The sequence below is a fragment of the Chaetomium globosum genome, genomic scaffold (genome assembly GCF_000143365.1).
Source record: "Chaetomium globosum CBS 148.51 scaffold_4 genomic scaffold, whole genome shotgun sequence".
Taxonomy (NCBI): Eukaryota; Fungi; Ascomycota; class Sordariomycetes; order Sordariales; family Chaetomiaceae; genus Chaetomium; species Chaetomium globosum.
The window spans coordinates 2198562-2220682 of NT_165979.1; the positions used below are offsets into that span (position 1 = coordinate 2198562).

The 22121-nt window shown below is 55.6% G+C and overlaps 6 protein-coding genes across 6 annotated transcripts; 1 reads left to right on the plus strand and 5 right to left on the minus strand.

Annotated features, from left to right (window-relative positions):
* Positions 1 to 2418: 2418 nt before the first annotated feature.
* Positions 2419 to 3453, minus strand: CHGG_04437 (uncharacterized protein; the record flags this gene model as incomplete). The annotated part of the gene is made up of 1 exon (XM_001223650.1): positions 2419 to 3453. One exon carries the CDS (start codon positions 3451 to 3453, stop codon positions 2419 to 2421), a length of 1035 nt encoding a protein of 344 aa, XP_001223651.1.
* Positions 3454 to 4429: 976 nt separating this feature from the next.
* Positions 4430 to 5858, plus strand: CHGG_04438 (uncharacterized protein; the record flags this gene model as incomplete). The annotated part of the gene is made up of 4 exons (XM_001223651.1): positions 4430 to 4609; positions 4852 to 4872; positions 5170 to 5185; positions 5497 to 5858. 4 exons carry the CDS (start codon positions 4430 to 4432, stop codon positions 5856 to 5858), a joined length of 579 nt encoding a protein of 192 aa, XP_001223652.1.
* A 5857-nt stretch (positions 5859 to 11715) lies between these two features.
* Positions 11716 to 14854, minus strand: CHGG_04439 (uncharacterized protein; the record flags this gene model as incomplete). The annotated part of the gene is made up of 5 exons (XM_001223652.1): positions 11716 to 11961; positions 12426 to 12667; positions 12795 to 13264; positions 13317 to 14328; positions 14800 to 14854. 5 exons carry the CDS (start codon positions 14852 to 14854, stop codon positions 11716 to 11718), a joined length of 2025 nt encoding a protein of 674 aa, XP_001223653.1.
* Positions 14855 to 15677: 823 nt separating this feature from the next.
* CHGG_04440 (uncharacterized protein) lies at positions 15678 to 16739 on the minus strand (the record flags this gene model as incomplete). The annotated part of the gene is made up of 1 exon (XM_001223653.1): positions 15678 to 16739. One exon carries the CDS (start codon positions 16737 to 16739, stop codon positions 15678 to 15680), a length of 1062 nt encoding a protein of 353 aa, XP_001223654.1.
* Positions 16740 to 17732: 993 nt separating this feature from the next.
* CHGG_04441 (uncharacterized protein) lies at positions 17733 to 18651 on the minus strand (the record flags this gene model as incomplete). The annotated part of the gene is made up of 2 exons (XM_001223654.1): positions 17733 to 17930; positions 18085 to 18651. The coding sequence occupies 2 exons, from the start codon at positions 18649 to 18651 to the stop codon at positions 17733 to 17735; spliced, it is 765 nt and encodes a 254-aa protein (XP_001223655.1).
* Positions 18652 to 19974: 1323 nt separating this feature from the next.
* CHGG_04442 (uncharacterized protein) lies at positions 19975 to 21380 on the minus strand (the record flags this gene model as incomplete). Its single annotated transcript, XM_001223655.1, has 3 exons — positions 19975 to 20560; positions 20634 to 20873; positions 20956 to 21380. The coding sequence occupies 3 exons, from the start codon at positions 21378 to 21380 to the stop codon at positions 19975 to 19977; spliced, it is 1251 nt and encodes a 416-aa protein (XP_001223656.1).
* Positions 21381 to 22121: the final 741 nt, after the last annotated feature.

The window sequence follows — 22121 nt, forward strand, 5'->3', positions numbered from 1 at the left end:
CGAGGGCTGATTGGCGGAAGTTGTCGGACCTGGCGGGTCCTCCTCGCGGCGCCGGCGGTCGGCTTCGAGTTGGGCGATGGCGGCGGTCCCAGGCGTCTTGTTTGGGGGTGGGGTTGGGAGGTTGGGGGGTGGTAGTGGCGCGTGGTGGTGGTTGTTGGGTGGTGGTGATGTGCTTGTTGTTGAATGGGTTGTTGGGGTTGGAGGGTAGAGCGGCTTCGCCTGTTGCGGCGTTGATGGCGCCGGCGGAGACGAAAACGGAGAGGACATGGTAGTGTTTCTCCGCGAATGACGGTCTGTAGGGAATAAGGGGATGTCGATGGGGTTGGTTAATGTTGAAGAGAGTACAGTTTTGAACAAGTGTTTTCCTGCAGTGCTCTCACCCGATTGCGAGGTTTGCTTGACCCGGGCAGTGGAAGTAAAGGAAAGAAAATGTGCCAATCGGCAAAGATAAAATCTTGAGCGTGTGCTGCCGGTAAATTGTTGGTGGTTTAGGTTTTTCTTCACCTCTTTCCTCCCACCATCAGGTTCATTCAGACCAGGGCAGTGAAGGGCAAGTCAAAACAAAGAGCGAGGTTGCTGACAGCCGCCAGTGACAGACAGAAGAGCTGGCCCCACCCAAGCACTTTCCCCAATGCCAAGTGAAGCTTTGGGCTTGTTCATGTCTTCAACCATTGTCTCATTACATTACCAAAAATCAACATGTTGCCTAACTAACAGCACTCAGAAGAATCATGCCGCTCCCTGCTCAACGCATTTCTCAAAACACAATCACTTCACGCACCACGTTGTAGGTACCACTCAATGAGATTAGTTTCAATTTTTATCGTTTTTGTATCAAGGTTGGTTTGGTTCCATGACCAAGACCACACACAGCCTTCGCTGGGCAATCGTGTCGGCAATGAGACATGCCCGAGGCACCCGATCCTCTACCAAGTCCAGGCCCTGCAGCATGTCCGTCGAAAAAGGAAGCCATGGCAAACCCAACCTCTTCCATTTCGCCCACTCTTCCCAATCGCCAAACCCCAGACTTCATACACTCCTACCCTAACATCCCAATCTCAAGTCATCCATCTTCTTGTCCTTCGGACCCCCAAGCTCGTCAAGTCGTAATGCGAGGTAATGTAAAAAAACAAAGGAAGCCTCATCCCTCTCGGCGATAGCTCCCCAAAAAAAACTCCGAAACAGGGACACGAAAAAAAAGGGCTGCCCACTGTTTCCCCTCCTCGTCCCCCCCAAATCCGCCACCTCTACCAGAAAAAGAGCCGCGAACCCACAAATCCCTCTAGCCACACCATCAAGTGAGGTCAGGGGGCCATCCGCTATGTCAGCTGGAGGGTGAGTGGTAATCTGTCTTGACCACGAGCTGTAACGACCAGCTCCCCCCACAAAAACGGCATGGCTGAGCGAATCTGAGCCGATATAGAAATCAGAAGGGAAATTGGATAGACAAAGAGAATAAGAAAACATGATGCCCCCCAAACCACACAGAGAAGGGGAAAACAAAACTGTGGAGAAGGGGAAAGCGGCGATCGCAAGTCCAACTTTTTAGCCTCATGACCGAATCCCACGCAAAGCAATTAGTGCCCATGGAAATAGCACCTGATATGTACTTGTGAACCCGGCAAACTTTTGATGAAAAAAAAAAATACCTCGGCAAAACTGAAGGGTTTTTTGAATCACACCCAAGCTGCACGACTGCCCCGGTAGCTCGGGTGGCGTGAGCAAAAAGGTGCCGCCGCTTTTTGTCGACATGTGGCCGCCCATAAAGCATCGTCTTGTATGAAAAGAACCAAGTGGTGGGGGCACCAACCATTGGCCAAACAAGAAGCGTTGGGTTCGAAAACCCTTAAGCCCTTCCCTACCAACAGTCGTCGCCCTTGTTGCCGAAAAGGCCCACTCGGCCCAAGCCCCAAGATGGTGGAGCAGGCTGAAAATCTTGAAAGTGCCGGAAAAAAAAACCGTTTCGCCGAATCTATGATGAAAACCCGCAAGAAAAGCACGATGGTATTTAAACCCAAAAACGCGATTTATGTATGTAGGGACCGGTATACTGAAAGGATCTCATAGTCGAGATGACTAGTTCGACCAGTGATCGAAATGAGGGGAGACAGGGCCGTCCATGGAACCTGTCACACGAACAGGAACCAGGCAGGCCAACAGGCTCGGGTGTTGAGGCCGGGAACCATGGCGCTCGACATGGCCGAACGGTCTCTCCTGTCCGGATGGTCGCTCGGGGTATCTGAATGCAAATGTATCGAATCTCTGATGTGCCCTGAATGAAACCTGGGTCCAGGTAGCGATGCGAGGGAAGGGCAGAACCGTGCCCCGTGGAATGTCCCAATCAAAAGATGGCAGCAAGAACGCCTGAACGCGCCGATAGATTCATCAACCCAATGACGTGGCCGATGGGCGGTCCCATTAACCAACAACGGCTTGTCTGTAGCCGTGGCCGCCGAAGTAGCCGGGAGCCTTGTTGTGTAGGCCACCGCAGCTGCCGCAGTTGCAGTCCGCAACACCCGGGTGCTCCCAGATGTTGTGGCCGTAACCATAGTAGTTACCATAACTGCCGGGGTTGCGAGAGGCATGGTTGCCATGGCGGAAGCCGCCGTAGGTCGGGGATTGGTAATGTCTCGAACTGTTGTTGCCAACCAATGCGCCATCGAACCATTCCGCATAGTTCGAATTGGCGAGCGCGGTCGAGTTAGCGTACTCCGGAGTACCGTAGCCCGAGTCGGGGGGCGTAAGTGGAGCAGCCTGCGACCACGAGGCCAGCGAATACGCCCACGGCGAAGGGTCGTGCCGGAACGAGGTCGTCGGCGGCGCCTGGTTGCGCTTCGAGCCAGACAAGCGCTCGTACTCGGCCACTTGCTGCTGGTGCCAGGCCGAGTACAGCTGCTGGGCACGAGACCGCGCCATATCGGGTTCGACAGGCGACACGATGCCGGCCAGGCGGTCGCGGCTCGCTTGCTGCTGCCTCTTCTTCGTCTCCTGCCACTCCTTCCAGTTCGACAGCCAGGCCTGGTAGTCCTTGCTCCCGTCCAGATTGACATAGAGGCACCACTGAATAGCGCCTAGCCACTCGTATTCCAGAGTGTTCAGCTCCTGGACCGGGATGCCACTCACTTCCGACCAAGACTTGTTCTGGAACGTGTTGTCGTCCAGGAACTTGCTCCCGAGAAGCAATGATATGGTGAGCATGCGCCATATCTGACCCTCGGTGTGGTTTGTCTGCCCAGCGGCATGCATCATGTTGATGCGCTTGGCGAGATAGTTCATGCCAAGAAGAATGGTGGTGCTGGGAAGACGCGTCGAGGTCAAGATCTGGGACACAAACTTTCGGAAAGCTGGGTTGACTTGGCGCTGGGGCATCACGATCCGGGTTGCCATCTCCGAGACATAGTCGGCCATGGGCTCGACTTCATAGTCGAGCACGGCACATACGCCACCAGGCATTTTGGCGGCTGTTGAATCGGTTCTGGGGATCGGGTAGACGATGAGAGATACGAACTGCTTCGAGCAGCTGGAGGGCGAGTTGGGCGGGGGGGATATCCACGCCGTGCCGGTGCTTCCAGAGCTGAAGAGTCGGGAGATCTCGAAGGGCGAGGGGAGTCGGGATCTAGTATGACGGCTGAGCCATAGAGTGTAGGTTTTGTCGTCTACACAGGGGAAAGGTTGCAATAGAACGGAGCAACTCCAAGAGCCTTTTTTGAAATGTCAAAAATCACACAAAGAGGGAGTTGGTGGCTCTTTGCAGGTGACCTAGAACAAGAGCCTGTTCGTCCAGACAATGCCGGCCGGTTGAACGTATGTCGAAAGTCGACGGAGAGAAGTCGTGCTGGATTAGGAGATACGAAAAGGAACGTCTAAAGAACTGTTATGTTATCACCGTTAGCTCATTTCCATCCGGTCGGCGATGCGGCGCATGGCATCCTGCCCGTCGAGACTCCCAGGTTCAAGCTAAGGCGGCTGGATTGGCACGGCGCGTATCGGCAAAGTCGAGATCAAATTGACAAATATGCTTCGGAAAAATACGATCGACGCGTAGGCGGAAGGCGGCGCCAGGGGAAACCAAGATTGGGCGACGCGGAGTCGAAAGTCGCGTCGAAAGTCGAGTGTTGACGGGGTCAAAACATGATGAACGGTTCCAGTCGCGCCCCAGTTTGCGTCGTGCGAATCTCGGCCGGGTCGAATGCCATGCTAAAAAAAAAGAGGGAAGGGGTAAAATACGAACCTCGTAGAAATCGCTGGAAGACCATGCAATTCCTTGTGTGGACTGGTGGGCGTCCTCCAGGTTGCGTCGATGGTGATAACCAAAGGCACAACAGCACCCAGATCGGAAAAACCGCTCGCGCAGGCACTGCTTTTCTGTCTCCGTTCGAGTCAACGAAAGGCGACGAATATCCGAATCCTTTTAATGAACGACACAAAAATGAATTTGGCCGCTCGTCGGTCGCTCGATGCTCGGCGGATTCAGCGATGGTCGAGGGGGAGGAGGAGAGAGCACGTCGTGGAGGACGGGAGGTGGAAGGGGAAGAAGGGAAAAAGAACGGAATGCGTTTGCGGAGCAGCGATCAAGTGGCCTGGAAGGGTGGCTCGAGGGTGGGTAACGGTAATGAGTGGATCAGTGCTGGATGGGGCGAGGAACCCAGGCGATTTTCGCTAGTGACATGACCAAGGGCCCACACATGGGTGACCCGGCACAGGCGGGCACGGTCGCCGAACAAGTCAACCCAGGCCTCTGCTAATACTTGTTGGAAGTTGGAAAGGATGGATAGTGAGACTGGGACTTGAAGCGTGAGTCAAGATGGAACAGGAAAATGGAACAATCACTGTCACAAAGACTGAATTCAGGCTTGTACAGAATTTGGTATGGTATGCAACACGCAGGTCCCTCGAAAGACGCGTTCCCGCTTCAGTTCATTGATGGTTACGGTGAGGGAAACGCTGAGCTTCTGCACGGCAATTTCAGAAACGGTGGCATTCTGTATCATGGAATGGGAATTTGGGGGTGAACAAGGTGACAGGGTAACGGGAGAGGATGACGGAAATGACGGGGGTCATCAGCGCTGTCGAGTCTTCGAAAAAATCTTGAGGGTGGCCAGTTTCCGCCAAGCGGTCAAAACGAGGGTGCCAAGGGGTTCCACATGATGAACGGGTAACCAAAAACAGGGAGCAGGGGATGGAAGTGAGTGGGTCCAAACGGGCGTGGGTGAAATGCCAGCCTTCTTCGTCCGCACCCCCACCGCCCCGGTCCGGCTGCTGTGTGTTTTCGTGTTTTGAGGAACGACCACATCTCGAGACGATAAAAACTAAACCAGCAGTGGGAGCCCGCAGGGCTGGGTTGGCTCGTTTTCTGAATATTGAAAAGATTGCCTCGGCAAGCCGAAAATTGTTAGTTCACTGGCTCCTTTTTTTTTTTTTTTTTTCTAGAGCAAACTCTGCAATTCGGTCTCCATTTCATGTTTCCAAGATCAGATCAGCTTGTTTTGAAAACAGGCCAAACCCTGCACTACACACATGTTCCTCCATCCGAAAAGGGTTGGGGTTCAAGCGGAATCTCGGGGAGAAATTTGTTGACCATTACCCTGCGTCTGATTGACGTTTCGATCAAAGTATCTCATTCAATAAAAAGTGGGCAGCCTCGATGGTCTCAACCCCAGTTGACTGCGACGGCAACCAGAAAGGCGACGAGAGACAGCCCCTTCACCCCTCGAGAGCCCGCCGAGGGCGGTGATGCTTCTCATTGGCTTCGGTCACCAGCCCCTCAAGCCACAGTCATCTTGGACAGCAGCCAAATCCAAATCCGAGTGATGATCCTCTGGTTCTCCGATGGACATCACTCCGCAAGAGCGAGATGAGAAAAAGAAAAAGGGAAAAGTTTAAACAAAGTCGGATCCACCGTCATCCTGGCCTCGGGCTTGTTTGTGCTGGTACACAAGCTGGAGAGGGACACGGGCGCTGTCAAGAGTTCCGCACTAACTAACAGACCACAGCCCGTGTTACATTGTAACGCTCTGAGATTGTTTCCACATTGGAAGCGCAAATCAGCGGGCAGATCTGGCCGCAACCCACAAACCACAAGCGCATCGCAAAGCACGGTGCGAAAAGATTGAAACAGTCTGAGCCAACCATGCCAACCAATACAATTGCCGGCCTTTCAAGATTCTTCGACCGACTCGAGGCTCGAGTCAAGAGTCTCAAACCCAGGCCCAGGTCAGCCTACTGAAGGAATGAGTGTGGTCAGGTCAGGTCATCTTCTGCTGATGCTGGGTCAGCCTATCGGAGAGGCAGGGCCGCTCTGGCTGCACATGACCAACCAGACGGGAGATACTCCGGGGTGACCTTAGCCACCTGAAGGAAGCGGTCAAGGCCAACTGGAACCATGGTGCCGGGAGATGCCCCGAAAACAAGAAGCACCCGCCCCCTCCCCCCCTCTTCCTAGCCGCTAAACGGCGGCCACCCGTTGACTCGGATCGCCTTTCGAGACACGCAGGCAGATGCGAGTGCTTATTTGCCGCTCCAACACGCCCGAAGGCGCCGACTGATGATTCGAGAAGTGACTGGGCTGTCTTTCAGTTCGGACGTCCCGCAGACTGCATTCAGGCATGAACTGCGCTGAGACTATCCTCGGGGTTCGGTTGATGGCCGGCAAGAACATGGAAGCCCACTCACTCACTCCACTGGACCTCCATGAGGTGCTGCTGATTTCCAGCAGAGGATCCAAAGCTTGGCAGTCGGCAACCTGAGGCACCGCCAAACGCGGTATTGAGCAAGCAGGCGCCGCCCAGCAGCAGATGTTTTTTGTCAAGCGTGTTGCGTAACGTTCATTCGTTTCTTTGCTTCACCCACTTTGTTGACAGTGGGATCTCTTCCCCTCCCCCCACCAGTTTCCCGTCGCCGTTTCATTCAATCGGCAAGTCAGCGCACACAAAACCCGCATCCAATTTGAGCCCACGATTCTGCCTCTCTCATCCTCCGCTCGGCGCAGCCTTCGCGGCACGTCTCCGCTCGTGACCCCAATTTGCATGCGAGCGAGCCCACTGAGCCCACTGAACCTGCCACTCCTGCTTTGCATGCCAGTCCTTTGAGCCGGCCAGCTCAGCCTTTTCGAGGCTCCGCTCGAGGCTTGGTTGGCCCGTCGGCCCTGGGAGGAGTCAGCCCAGGCGGCCAACCAGACTCGGCGCGTTGGCCTGAGGAAGGTTGGAAAGGTTTCCAAGGTGGCACAACCCGGTCGCCAGTTGTTGTTCCAGACCGCCTTCCTCTAAGCCGGCCGACCTCTTCGCCACGCGCGACAACTTCTTCGCCGGCTTCCGGCGCTGATTAATCGGGAGTCTCCATATTGCGTGGAAAAAGATGGGTGTCTCCCGTTCCGAAAACAGGCAACCCGCCCCTTCGGCTGCAAAGCTGGCGGTGTAGTCGACAACCAGTGACAGCCATGCAAAAGGAGACAGTAACACATCTCTCGACATGGCCCCGGTTGGAAGGCAACGACAGATGACTCCTCTCTCCGGCATGCTGCACTCCGGATCAGGGAACACTCTCTGAGGTGGCGTCCAACATTGCTGTGCTGCAGCTTGTGAGAAAGGCCAGCCTCGGGGTTTCTATTCGCCCCCAAACCAATCCAGTCCCATCGAGAACGGGGAGGATCCTGCCCCCGCGGCCTTCCCACCTGCAAGCCCCTCATGCAGTCATCATCCTCTCTGGAGGAGAACGAAGGCAGGTCCATACCCCAAACAACACAGCAGCCGGGTTTGGAGGTCTGTAATGTATGTACACCTCCGACTTCCGGCGGCCATTGGCGCACCGCCTGAAACGGTGACTCGCAATATGAGACTATCTATGCTGGCTACCTGTTCAGTGGACAGCACACGTTTTTTCCCTCACCACCAGGCTGTAGGCAACTGCTTTCCTCCCGGTCTCGTTGCCAGCATGGGACAGAATACACCAGTCGTACCGACGATTCCGTAACCCCGGAGCATGAACGAACGTGTCATGCTTCACAAACCGTCTCGCAGGAGTACCCTTCATCCAAGCCGATGGGCTCCCACGCCCGCCCCGCTGGAAGGGAGAGTGGTTACCCTATCATATCCACCAGCACTGGACGGCAGGGCAACCAGAGCCAATGGGGGCTCGGCCCTCTTGTCTGTCCTCTGCGCGTCGAGATTTCTCGGCGGCTGGCCGGTGCTCTGAAGATCTGGCTAGAATCGGAGTTGGGCAGGGACACAGGCCATCCCCGCGCGGCCATCTGCAACCGCGTTGCCATGGCGGGGTTCTCCATGTCCAAACCTTTCAATTTCAGGGCTCGCTCAAACGTGGGAAGCGAAAATATACCGCAGTCGCATTCATCAACCGCCCGATCACCCCTGCCCCCCCAACGGCGATTGACCAGACACGGTTAAGAGGGCCAAGGAGAAGTCTTGGCCGCATGTGCTGAATGATTTTTCTTTCGCCCGCTTGGTCCATCGAGAGAGGGGCGCATCATCCCTTCCAGCAGGAGGGCTTCCTTTCCAGTCCTCCTCGAGTCTGGCGATCGTCCGAAAGCGCTCAACTCCGCAGCAGCAGTGCAGGTGCAGGAGGTTCCCGATCGAAACCGGCATGGGAGTCTAACCAAGAGACAAAGGCTCAGAGAAAATGGGGGGTTCAACAAACTTCATCTGGGTCAGGTCGCATTGCATTGTTTTGACAGAGGCAAGCCCGACCCGGGAAGAACTCGGCGGAGGCTCCATTTCTCTCTTCCGCCCCTTGGAGATGCATCGGTCGGGGATCTCTACGAGTCTTGAAGATTAAACCCCATATTCGGGTCGTATCGGCGCTTCGGTCGTTAACCATGCTAAATTTTCAGGGTCCTGTTGCAGAAGCCGCCTGGAAAAATGGGCTCCTCTCTTCCAAGGTCGCTTGGCGCTCGGGGTTGGTGTTGCCGGCACTCACTGGACGGTCCGTGGTGGCCACCGTTTCAGCGGCCGTTTTACAATCATCTCGCATTCCACACACAGGTTGGGCGAAATCCAAAGAAAACACCACCTCGCGATGGCAACGTACCCCCACCAAATCTTCAGTGTAAAGTGGAGCATCGTCACTTCCAGACCCAGATGTGCCCGGACGCCGATCGAGCGGTGCTCGCCGCCCCGTCACCATCGCTTTCGTATGTCTTGTTCAAGGTGACCAGGCAGGCAGAGCATGGGTTGAACCGGTTCTCGGTGAAACCCTCACAAACCCCGGGCCTGTCGGCCCTGTGCCATGCACGGGCATCATTCATCATCTCGTCGGCACCCATGGCCCATCAAACTAGCTTGGTGGCGCCTACTAGTTATTGCAATGTTGGAAACAAACCCTGGTGATCACCACCTTGAACCAAGCCGTAGCCGTTTCGTGACGCAGCCCGCAGCTACCGGTACGCCACAGATGACACAGCCAGGCCTGTGACGGGTTTTTGCCATCTAGTCACTTCCAGCTGTGTCATGATGCGAGGCAGGCTACAATCGGCTTGCATGGCCACAAGCCTGCCCATTGGTCGTTTGCGTTCTCCTGCTGCCTCGGCTCTGCACGCATGCTTCGTCCCATCTTTTGCTCCGAGCCCGCCGTGGTGGTGTGAATGTACGTACGCTCGAGCCACGCTCATGCCCTCCGGCGCGCTGGGACGATGACATGCCACGGCGCCGCCGGATGTGATGTGCCTAAAGCAGCCTGCGTCATTCCAATGCCCTACCTCTCCGGTAGCGAAGGCGTTTGGTTTGACTCCCTTGAATCCCGTATGGTGATGCCGATAGAGATGCCTAGGTATTACGCATCGCGTTACGTCACATTCCCGGGCGTGACCTGAGAGGCAAAGGAGACAGTGTCACGATGAGATTCGCGCAGTTGCGCCTGCCTTTCCCTGTGTATCAGTTTGCCTGTGATATCCGATCCAGCACATTTCGATGTCTTGACACGTGCATCAAGACGCTTCTCGGAGAGGGCCTCCAGAGTCCCTATCGACAGATAGGCTGCCTCGGGATACCCCTTCTGACAGACAAACATGAACTAAAAGTGATAAAAATGAAATAAAAACACTAGGCGTCTCAAACAGGCACGTCAAACCCAAGACAACGGCCGATGAGAAATATGCTCAAACTCTCGGCTCGCAACCCCCGAACTCCTCATATGAGAACGGCAAACCGTATGGGATGCCCAGAAGGGGAGTTGCATCTGCAAGAACACGATCTGGGGAGGGCGGCAGACGGGAACACCGAACCCCCACCGACCCAACCTCCATCCCCTTTTACATGTAGAACAACCCAACCCCAACGAGATATCAATGTCGTACATGAAAATAAAAATAAAAATAAAAGAAAAAAAAAACGGGGAGGGTGCCACCTGCGCGCGTATCCCGTACCCCTTTTCTACAGCTTGCATCTCGCAGCTCGCAGCTCGCAGCCCACAACCCACAGCCCGCTTGCGAGCGTTACGACCCTTTCCCAGAGAACAGATAGAAGGAAAGGGAGGGGGGGGGGGCTGCTTTGGGTACGGACGCATCTGAGATCTGGGAGCTGGTGACCAATGGCACCCACACCAGCCGCAAGGCAATAACCTCCCTCCCCTGTGGTGGACATGATACCCAGCCGTATCATGGCTCTCCTTGGGCTTTCTTTTCTGCCAAGCGAGAGGCGGGATCACTAAATGAACGCTGCCGCTATGGCACAGGCTGGCAGGCAGGCAGGCAATATGGAGGGGTGAGAGATATGCTTGCGTCCCGCCGTTGGCGGCGGCGGCGGCGGCGGTGGGGAGGGGGTTCGTCGGGTCGCAGTGTGTGAGAGTGTGTGTGTGGATGAAGGGTTGGGTGACTTGACTTGAGCTTGGTTTGGTTGACTGGTGGGCTTTGTTTTTTGACGAACGAGTGCATGATGTACGGGTCTGTTTTGGCGGGGTAGAACGGCTTGTTTTGTTGAGTCGACGGCTGTTATCTGATGCTCCGCTTGGTTGCTTGAGGTACGTCGTTCTGTTGTTTCATCCTCGGCTGGAGAGGGGAGATGCAACGCCATACGGGGACGGATAACAACGGGCAACGCAAGACGGCTTGTTTGAGATGGGAGTGATACTAACAGTATCACACGTGTGTACCTCCTGGTATGCTGCTCTTATGGAACACTCCCATCTTGAAGAGGACCCCCTTTCAACAATGGAGGATTCTAAACCTCCTGACAATGTGTCTACACATCAACAGGTCATTATACATACACACCTCAGTGTTTCTAAGTAGAGTCTGTGGTTAGTCCATGGTTACCGAGGTGTGTTGTTTGTGTCTTGAAACGGTCTTGCCGGAACACATCTCGTTCCACGGCTCTGTTTACCCTATTCGAAGTTGTGGTGGGCAAAGTAAAGAACTAGCAACCTAGTGACAGTTTTACAAACTCTGTCTAATGACGCTAATACTAAAATACACCAGACACAATCCCGTCTTGACAAAACTCATCCTAGTTTCACTTATTCGTTTTGGTCACAAACACAGAATAAACACCAAGTGTTGGATCATGCTCAGAGTAGCTTTTGAAAAGGGTTATAGCCAAGCGGATACAACTTCTAAAGTCGAATCCTTATTTGTTGCGTGGTTCAAAAGGACTCTGGTGCTGTCAAGTCGCTCTGCTTCGCTCATAAAGCTTGAACGATCGACAAGAGTGCCAGACTACTCATACTCAAGAGCCGAATTATTAGCCAGGTGTCTGATAGTCTTGGATGGATCTAGATGGACATGCCACCATGACAAGTATACCGTGACGATCTGTGTACCTTCTCAGCCGAGAAGCAAATTGGACTTTCTGCCTCCCAGGTAACATGTCTTACTCCTTTCCCGATGATCAAGGAACCGAGCGAGCCAACGACGGACACCATTCGGGGTTTCTTGACCCGCCCCAGCATCCACCGCGTCAGAGACCACATCCCCAAAACCATCACGGTCGTCCCAACCAGCCCGTCGTTGGGATCATTCTGCTCCATGTCCAGATGCCACTCCCCTTAAACTTAAACGCCATCACATCCCACATACGCAAATCACACACTGGGACCAACTCATCGTTGCAAAAGCCCGGGGTAGATCGTTATGACATTAACTAACACACCCACCACCCTGTCTCCTCCCATAAACGCCAGCAGACTCCCAAAACCAAGGGCCCCTGCCCCCCCTCCACCTCAGCCAGGAAACGCCATGGCTAGCAAAACACGCCCGTCTTTGCTCTGCCATCCATCGCCGGTGGATATTATGATACATACAAAAGACATACAGCAATCCCGCTTCACCCCCTGAACGAAACCCCCCCCAACCTTCTCCCTCCTCCAAGTCACTTGTCAGTCGTACTCATGATACGACGTGCCGCGCTCTCTGCTCACTCGAGCCTGACAACTCTGTCACGGCCGATGCCTTGGAGGATCGCCTTCTTGTCCTGGTATCATACCAAGTCGCTCTTGATCCTCTTGTACCGGACAGACGCGACGGAAAGCGTAGGCGAAGACGGCAAGCCAGTTCTCCCGGCTCTTCCGGATCTTCTTCGAACAGAGACAGGGGTAGCTTTCTTTCCCTTGGCGCTACGGACCTTGTCTTGGGTGTAAACCACGCTTGTATCTTCCTTATGCTCTTCCGGGGGAGTTGGATATTCCGGCCCAACGCCAGTATAAGTGTGAAACTCAAAAACAGAACCTATGGAACCCAAAGAAAATAGGGAAACACGAGTCAGCACAAAAAGACCATTACCCTCCTAGTAATAATATGTTTCAGGCAATCATCATCGAATAAGGCACAATGGCCTTATCCACGACTGGCTCACGTCTCGAAGTCATCTCGGCCTCGTTGCCCCATTTGTCGAACCAGTTGTTCTCCTTTTCCCTGGCGCTGTCGAAAGCCTGTCGGCACTCCTCGGGGAGTAGGTCGCGGATGTCGTCTGGCACGGACCGCAGGTCCTTGAAGGGCGCCAGAAAGTCGGCGGAGGCCGAAGATTCGTAGTCGGCCTGCGAGGTGCGGAAGGGGACGTCGTAGGCCGCCACCGAGACGCCCGCGGGCGGTGTCTCGAGATGCATGTCCATGACGAGGAAGTTGCGCGAGATGGATGGTTTAATGGCAGGGAACATGGTAGAGGAACCGGCAGATGGCTGCTCGGGCTCGTCACCATCCACGACCTGCTCGATCCGCGCGTGCGTCGGTTGCATGATAGCTGGGTAGTGCATCTGGTTGGTCTGGATGTCGTAAACGCCGTTGCGATTGGCGCGGCGTACGGCGGAGAGCATGCTGTTGAATTGGCTATGATGGAGTCAGTAATGACTCCATTGAAGAGAACGAGACACAGACTCACCTGGCTTCCCTGGCGTGTTCCAGCTGCCAGTTGACATCGTTGACGGCGACACGCCGCTTTTTGGTGTCGACCTTGACATTCTGCTGGGGCACCGAGGGACCCCCTGAATGGTACACAGCGCTGGCGCCATGCCAAGCAACGTACTGGTTTTTGTTGTACGGTTTGTCGGCGTCGTAGACATCCGTCGGGTCGGCCAGCTCGCCTTCGACTGCACCCTCCTCGCGTGCCTTGGCGACCTCGTAGTCATCGATGATGCGGCGCCCGCCCACAATGATGAGGGCACCGAATTCGCGGAAGACTGAGCGGGCCGTGACAATGCCTATTGAGCGACCTTTGTAGCTGTGAGGGATGATATCCCTCTCAATCATGTCGCGTTTCTCTTCGTCATTGACGATGATCTTGTAGAGCTTTTTGTGCTTAGTGAAGAAGAGGTACGAGTCGCGGAAGCCGACGCAGCGGGCGGGCTCGGTGGAAAGCATGTAAAGGCGGTCACCACGGTTCGCAAGCGTGAAGGTTCGGCATCGATACTCGCGCCCATCCTCGAGATTCCCTAGCTTGTCCACTTTTTTCTCGCCCTCGGGATCCTGGGGAAGGTCGACCTCGTCGTTGACAATGTCTAATACCGTGCCATCCTTGTCGATCGATTGCTGTGTGGGCTGGTAATGCTGCCCCTTACGTCCACCGCGTCCACGCCAGCCTCCACGGCCGCGGCGGCGTGGCGTGGCATCGGGGTTGGGAGGCTCGATCGGCAAGGTGTCCCAATCCGGGGGCCTATTCTTTGGCGGCCTTCCCAATCGTCGACGGCGGATGACAGGCTCGGGTGGCGGCGTTGGAGACTTGGCCTCCTCCTCCTCCTCTTCTTCCTCTGGGGCTTCTTCCTCGGCAGCAGAGCCGTCGTCCTTGTCGGCCTCCTCGTCTACTTCTTGTTCGGGCTCGGCGTCCTCGGCGTCGGCCGCATCGGGCATGCGCTCATCTTCATCGTCGAGACCGTCGAAAGTCTTGGGCGTGCTCTCTGCAGATGGAAGCGCGCGGTTAATCAATTTGATCCTGGGAAGACGGTGTGAAGAGCGGGGTGCCATGGTGTGGAATCATGCCGCTTTTTGGGAGAGTGATGAAGTCCGTTCACAGGGAGAGGGGTTGACCCCACTCGAAGTAGTGTTTGAACTATAGTGGAGAGATCAAGGTGGTCAAGTGCAATCGCAAGGTGGGAGATGCACAACCGGCTGTGCGCAGCCTGCTTGTTGCAAGTACCCGGTCCGCCGACTGCTCCTGCTCTTGGGTCTGCAGCAGCTGCGTTGATGCTTGTGGAACTGGCGATGTCCAAGCGACGTTCTACTGCTACCACCTGGTTGCAACAACCCGAATGGGGAGAGTTGGTTGCAAAATGTAGGATTATTTTTGTTTGCAGGGTGTGGCCGGCCGACAATGGATGATGATGTGATGGATTGAGGGGCAGATCAACAGAACCTGAAGAAGGACTTACCGAGCGCTTGTTGCGCGCGCTTTGCAGCTGCACGACTGGTTCGTCGAGCGGGCATCGTAGTCAGTTGCTTGAAATGGTACGACGGCTCTCTCCTCGACCGGTCAAGGCGGTGTGTGAATTAGTGCAAGATCGATGATCAGTGTTGCCACGGCAAGTGGGTAGGCTCGGTGTCGGGAGACGCGATTGCCAGAGGGAGGACGTGGATTTTGGCGGTTTGGCAGGAGACGCTCGGACCAATGGCACGGCATCGCGGCAGTGCGAGGCGAGAGGGAGTTTGCGCTTCGCACTGTATTCTTGGCCATGCTGTGGTGTCAATGGGGCTTGTTTAATGAATGACATCCAAAAAAAAAATGAATTTCATCATATTCATTTATTGCGCTACATGTCTTCCCTAGTTACACAAATGGTAACGCTTCTATGCTGACGGGAAGTGGTGCAGGCAACCCGCTAGTATCCATTGTCCTTGGACGGCCCCCTCCCCCAATAGGTGTGAGGCCGCACCCGACCGGACTTTCCAGATATTCAGCCTCCGAAACCGACCCAAATGGAATCAGCTTGACCAAAATGAGCAAGAAACAGGGCCGTTGCCAATCTGTCGAGCCCTGTTGGCGTCGTTACGTTTTCCAGTAAGGACGCGCTGCCCGTCGCACCATAGATGTCCATCAGCTGTCACGCTGCATCATCTATGTATGCTATGGGATACCAAATGGTTACATGAAACCTCGTCGTGTGAGGCTGTCTCGTCCACACCCATGCTCTGCCAGTCGAGACCTGTCCGCCAGTCCGCTAGTGAGGCGCGGTGCGTTCATCGGTGCCCAGTAAGTTTTGGTGGTTGAATGGCGTATTTTCGGTGTAATACGCGAGGGTTGGTTCGGTGGTTAATTGACCGGCACCTTGTCGATGTTGGCCAAAACGTCGCCGAACATCTCCTCGGAGAAAACCTCCTTGGTCAAGATGGTGTCCTTTGCGGCATACAGGTATCGGTATGCCGTCTTGACAGTCCCATCGCTGACGCTGGAAACGACCGAGATCTGCTTGGTGCTCCGTGGCTCCCCAACCAGGTGAGATGCCATGTAGATGCAGGCGGCGGCGACCGAGAGGGGGGAACGGCCAGCGAGGTCAGAAACCTCGGAGGATTTCTCGGCCAGCCGGCGAGCGACGCTTTCGACACGGACGGCGTTGCGGAATCCGAGGTTGCTACAGTAACGGATGCACAGTTCGTCGGCCGTCGTGGAACCCTTAGCGGTGTACTGCTGGCTGTAGCCCGTGGCCTTGGCAACTTTGTCCTCGCCGCCCATCTTCTGCAGGAAGGACTCGAGCTGTTTGAAGACGCGCCCGATCTCCTTCTTGGACACCTTTGTCAGGCCATAGACCTCACGAAACGTCCGGGGCACGTTGGTCTGCCGGCAAGCGATGAAGATGCAGCCAGCAACGATGGCCTCTTGTGATTTGCCTTTTAGGGCCTTGTTGTCGTCGACCATTTTGAAGATGTGTTTCGCTGTGTTGGCGACCTGAGTGCCCGCGTTGATGCTGTCGGTCAGCGCCTGGATGTCTCGGTATGCCTGAAGGAGAACCTTGGTGCCCTTGTCCTGGTTGATCTTGTTTTGTAGGTGTGCCAGGTTCTTGGCGCCCTTTCCGTCGAACGCGATGGCCGTTTGCAGCTGGTCACCGTCGATCATGAGGTTGGGCGCGTCACCGACACGAGAGGGGTCGTCATTCCCATTATCGTCACCGGAGAAAGTGCGCCATTCGGACCGTGTATCAATGATACGATCCAGAACGAGACCGCACGTCTCGCAAACCATGTCGCCGGAGGAGTACTCCTCGACAAGCCGGGGTGGATCCTCCTTACATTCGGGGCAGATCAAGATGCGGTTGAGATCTTCCCGAAACTCGGCTTGCTTGCCAACCTCTTCAAACGGAGAGAAAGCGCTCGCCATCTTGGCTAGTACTGCGGAGCGCGAAAGGGACGCTGGTGATGAAAACGTGGCAAAAGTCGGTTGGCTTTCGGTGGGGTTTGTGGTGGTTGGATTGCGTGTTTCTTGTCCAGCGATAAACAGGCAACTGCTGTTAAACGCTGGGGCTCGAGGAAAATGGGCCGGACAAGCCAAAAGGCGTAGTCACGCGCTTGACGATGAACGTTTTTGTTAGGTATGAAATCAAGCTGTGCAAGCGGGCGATTGTGGGTGTGTGCCCGTAGTGGGCGCCTCGAGCGACTGTTCTGAAGACCAGCGAAGGCGTCCGAGAGGGGTTCTCCCAGAACAAAGAACAGCACCGTCGGGTCGGGGAAGAATAGTCGTCGCAGGTAGCCTTGAGAGGGTAGGCTTCGATGACGGCGAATTGCCAGATCGGTCGCACGGCACTCAAAAATGGATTTCTTGGAGTTGTCGGCGGTTCCGAGGGAATGTAGCGAGCGGCGGCTGTAACGAAGGGCGAAATCAGCCAGGAGGGGAGGAGGAGAGAGGAGATGAGGTCAAAGGAAAGCGAAACAGAAGGGAAAGAGGCGTTCCCGTTATGTCAGCCACACTGTTGCCTTTTCCAGAAGCGGGCTGCCCAGGTGTGTGGGACTGTTTCGTGCTGGCTGGAACGGATGACTCAGCCGAGGAGGCCTGGGCGGGCTCAGCCTTAGCCCGGTAGTTAGGAGATGTTGTTTGTGATCTGCAGCGATCATCCGATATGACGAACAATTTAACCTTTGATGGTATAATACAGCGTACTTCACTCGACTGCCTCTCGCACATCGCACAGTACTAAGTCGTACATACATCATCAACAACAACAACACCCATTCCACACCTCACTCGTTAGGTAAGGTAGTTATTTGGGCTTCAACTCTTCATCTGGCCAGCCATGAGTCTCCAAACCACCCGAACATGGCTTTTTGGGTGTTTCCTGCGCTGCTTCCGCGTGGCGTCAAGACAGACGAATCCCATTCACCTTCTGTTGCCGAAGACTTCCGATTCACGGCCCACCATGGCCGAAACACCGTAGACGTTCAATGCCCGCTGACCGAGCACGCCTCGTGACCTCTCGGAGTCCGAACTGCATTCTATCGTTGTCGTCCTCCGCATGGTGCCTTCAACACCTGCCGGTCGCGGTCCGGCCGAAAGGCTTATCGTCTGGCCCTCGGCCTGGCTAAGTCATTCTTTCTCGACTTGGTGCGTCGGAGGGTCTGAGTTGTGGTTTCTGAACCGCCCCCTTTTTTTTTTGAACATCCTTCTTCGGCGGGCTTGTTCAAGTTGGAGGACGTCGGTCAAGACGACCGGGTGGTGGCGGGGGGCTCACGGATGGAGTCCGGCTAGGCGATCGGTGCTTCGTTAGCATGGGGATGGTGAGAACGGGCGGTTCGCTGGCTACGCTGGTTGCAGGGTGTCCGCCGCCTGACTCGGACCGTTCCTTTCGCACTTTGGCTTCCCACTTCTTCCAGTCATCCTTTAGCTTCGTCGTCTCTTGCCGTTCCATCTCGGCCAGTTCCCGGTCGATCTGGTTCGCCATCGCGGAGAACCCGCTCCCCGCAGAGTACGAGGACCGCGTCGCAAGTGACTTGTTGATCATGTGCTTCCTGTGCGACTCCAGTTCTAGGAACGGGTCGCTGTCCTCCATCTTTTGCCTCTTGATGATCTCTTCTCGTGTCAAGTATGGGTGAAGTTCCTGATCTCTCCTGATCTGACGTCGTTTGGTGTACCGAATGAGGATGAGGGCGACTATGCCCCCGACAACGATGAGCCCGCCCACGGCGGCCGCCACGATCCAGACCACCGTGTTGGTTGTGCTGGGGGCCACATTATCCTTACTGGCATCGTGCTGTGGGTCGGGGCCCCGGATACCGAGGCTGGAGGCGATAGCAGGCATTGTAGCGAGCGCAGATGGCAACTCAGCAAAAAGGGGCGTTATTCGCACGCTGTGAGGGAAACGCTAGGAGCAAATGGGAGGCATTTCTTTCAGGGGTGGGAGGCTCTGGTTTGAGGCGTCCGGGGAACCGCTAGCCTTATACCGCGTCCACACCCTCTCTCGCTCGGAAACCAAAAGCCACGCAGGGCAGGAGCACCGCCGAGAAATCACTATAAAACAACGGTAAGGGTGCGGCGCAGAGAAGGTTCTATAATTGGAGGGCTGGCGCGCTTCTGCCGGAAGATCTGCGCGCCGACTTCACCACACCACTACACGGAGCGCCGGAGTGGGGGAGGCGGGTGAGCAGGCCATCCCGTTCGTGTCCCTTGCGCGCTTTGCGTTTGGCTGTCTCGTCCTACCTCAAGAGGACCTTTCAGGCGCGGGTGAGGCGCAGCGCGGGGCTGCAACATCGGCAAATACCACCGCTACGCAGCTGGCCATCAGACTACTCGACCCGTTTTATCCACTGTCTCAAAAATATGGCGTTATCTAGCTCGTGATTGAGTTAAGGCGGATTGGGAACCGACCGGCCTATGCCCGCTTACTGTGCTGTATACGTATCTGCACAACCTTTCTCTTTTCCGGTTGATCCAGAGCTTGTGTAAGTCATACATAGTTATCGGATCAGGAGTTTCCGCATGCTCGTGTTACCGGACACTGGTTGCCAGTCAAGAATAGGCGAGACAAATACCGTCATCATCTGCTAGTGCCACCAATCTGTTTGCCCCGAATAGGAATGTAGATGTCGAGCGCAAACCGCCATCTGACTATTTATGTCATGATTGCCCAACTCCCTCGGTTTGCATCAACCCTGACCAGCCCGCCAAGACGCAGCTCGATGATTACGAGTTGTTGATCCCGATAACTTGCAGCCGAGAGCCATGTGGCATCGGAATGCAGGGAAGGGTGACAGCAGCAAAGTAAGACGGGTCCAAGTTGGTGTAGCTGGACCCATCCGCAACGAGCATTTCCCACCAGCGATGGATAGCTCGGTGAGCTGAAGCGTTGCAGCGCGGCTGGCATGCATTGTATGTAGTATTATTGTACATACTGGAAATATCATTACCATCAAGGTATCTGTATCTATCTAGTGAGTAAATTACTACTACGAATAAAACCGTCAAGGGTATCCAAACGCAACCACCACAAACCACAACCACAAGCGCCACCCCGAATAACGCCGATGCCATGCAACGCCATGCCCCAAAAGCCACCCATCACCACCACATCACATTCACCGCCTAATACCAAGACCATCCACACACAAACACACACACACACAGCTCACCTCAGAGAACGCCCCACCACACCCTCCGACTTCTCATCCCCCCACCTCCCGACCTCATCCAGCTTCCCCCCCAAACTGCTCGACACGCGCGAACTGGCCGCCTCGCCCGGCCCCCGCCAGTCATCCATCTCAGCCGCCCCTTCCTCACCCGGCCGTTCGCGCAGCGTGTCATCGACCGACGGCCGCTCGCGCGCCGCCGCCATCCCGGCCGCCCCGGCCAACCCCACGCCTCCTGCACCGTGCATAGCAAAAAGGGCGGGCTCGAGAAGATCATCGCCGCCGCCGCCGCCGCCGCCGCGGTGGCTGCTGCTGCTGCACTGGGTGCTGCTGCTGGTGCGCGTGCGCACCCATCGCCGCCAGGTCAGGCTGATGGAGGAGTGCTCCGTGTCGGCGGCCGAGAAGCGCGGGTTGAAGCTCGTGCGGGGGTGGTTGCTGTTGGTGAGGGTCGAGGGGCTGGAGAGGCGTGGTTGGGGCGATGCTGCTGCTGTTTTGGGGGCGGTGGTGCGTCGTCGTCCGAGGAGGAGGAGGAGGGTGTTGCCGAGCTGGTAGCGGGTGATGGGGATGTGGAGGATATTCCAGAGTCTGTGTTGTGGGTGGGTGAGGTTAGTTTTGAGCGTGGGAGGGAGTTGGAGGGATTGGGGTTGCTTGGACTCACCCTTCGACGCAGAGAAGGATATACACCACCAGAGCGGCGAAGCGGGTGGGTAGACCCCAGTACGTGTAGTCTTGAGGGAATGGGTCTCCCAACCCCATGTAGACCAGGAAATGGGCGATGTAGGCAATGCCGCAGGTGAACCGTAGCCCCAGTCCCCAAGCTGGCCACGGTTTCTTCGCCCGGAAGATTGTAACGACGTCAAGGACAACGTCCGTAAAGAGAAAGCAGATGAGAATATCGCTTCGATGCTGAGTAGCGCAAAACTTAGTTAGCACAGTTATGTGATGGGTGAGCCCCCATCCATGATCTGGGCACCACTCACCTCCTGTAACTCCCCATATCCTCCCGCAACACACGCATAGCATACGCAAATATCCCCAATAACACTAGACATGGGATGGCGTGTAGAACCCCGTTCACCAACCGCAACCACATGCTCCAATCCCGGCCCTCGGTTTCCGTCGGAGGATTTTCCACTTCTGGAGCTGGGAAGGGGTTGGTGTTGTTGGTCATAGCATTACTGTTGACGTCCTCTGCCGAGCGCCCATACCAGTAATAGTCCATAGAACGCTCAGAGATGGACGCCGCCGGTGTTCGTTCCGACATATCCTCAGTGAAACGGGACTGTCGCCGTGGGCCAAGTCGTGATATCCCGGTGGGAGTGAGCGGCGACGAGGTGAAGGGAGTGGAAGGGGTCGGTAACGAGGTTGGACGCGGCGTCATGGCTCTATTCGGCGTTTGAGCCATGGTGGGCGCTCTGGTGTTGAAGCCGTGAACGGATGAAAGCGGTTGCGATGTCGTTACCGGGGTTACCTAATAACGAATGTATATTCGACAGCCGATGAGGTATATGGATGCACAACGCATTTCATACCGCTGGCAAGCGTGAACGAGCCTGGAGTTGAAGGTTTCGAGGCCGAAAGTCGGGCGGAGGAGAGCGGGATGGAGTCCCTCAAAACATGGGACGCTCCGCCCTGCTAGGACTCAGCAAGTCCAAGCCGAATGTAGGTTTAAAGATTCCCTGCGCAACAGAACAAGCTGGGATGCGTTCCCGTTTTTTTCGATTCTCAAGGGGGCATCAGACGCCAGCGTGGTGTTGGAAGGCTATGTGCGGCACAAACAGGGGCACAGGCCGCACCCGATATCATCCAACGGCGGCGCTGCAAAGGGGAGCCAACACACAACGCTTGGCCGAATAGGCAGCCCCACGAGCTCAATTCGGGATCAAACAGCCTGCCATCGTCCCGATCTGGTGGAAGGGCGAAAACGAGGGGCAGAAGGCCCAACTTTGGGCCTCAAACGGGGACCAATCGGAAGACAACGAAGCTTTGCAGAAAAAATCGAGCACCACGAGGCAGAGGAATAATTAAACGGCTCGATAAGAACCCCATTGTTATATTCGCTGGCTGGCAAAGCGGACTTGGCCAGGAACCGAGGCGTCCTAGCTCGCCTGGGTAAAGAGAAACCGGGGCGAGCCGAGCAACGGCC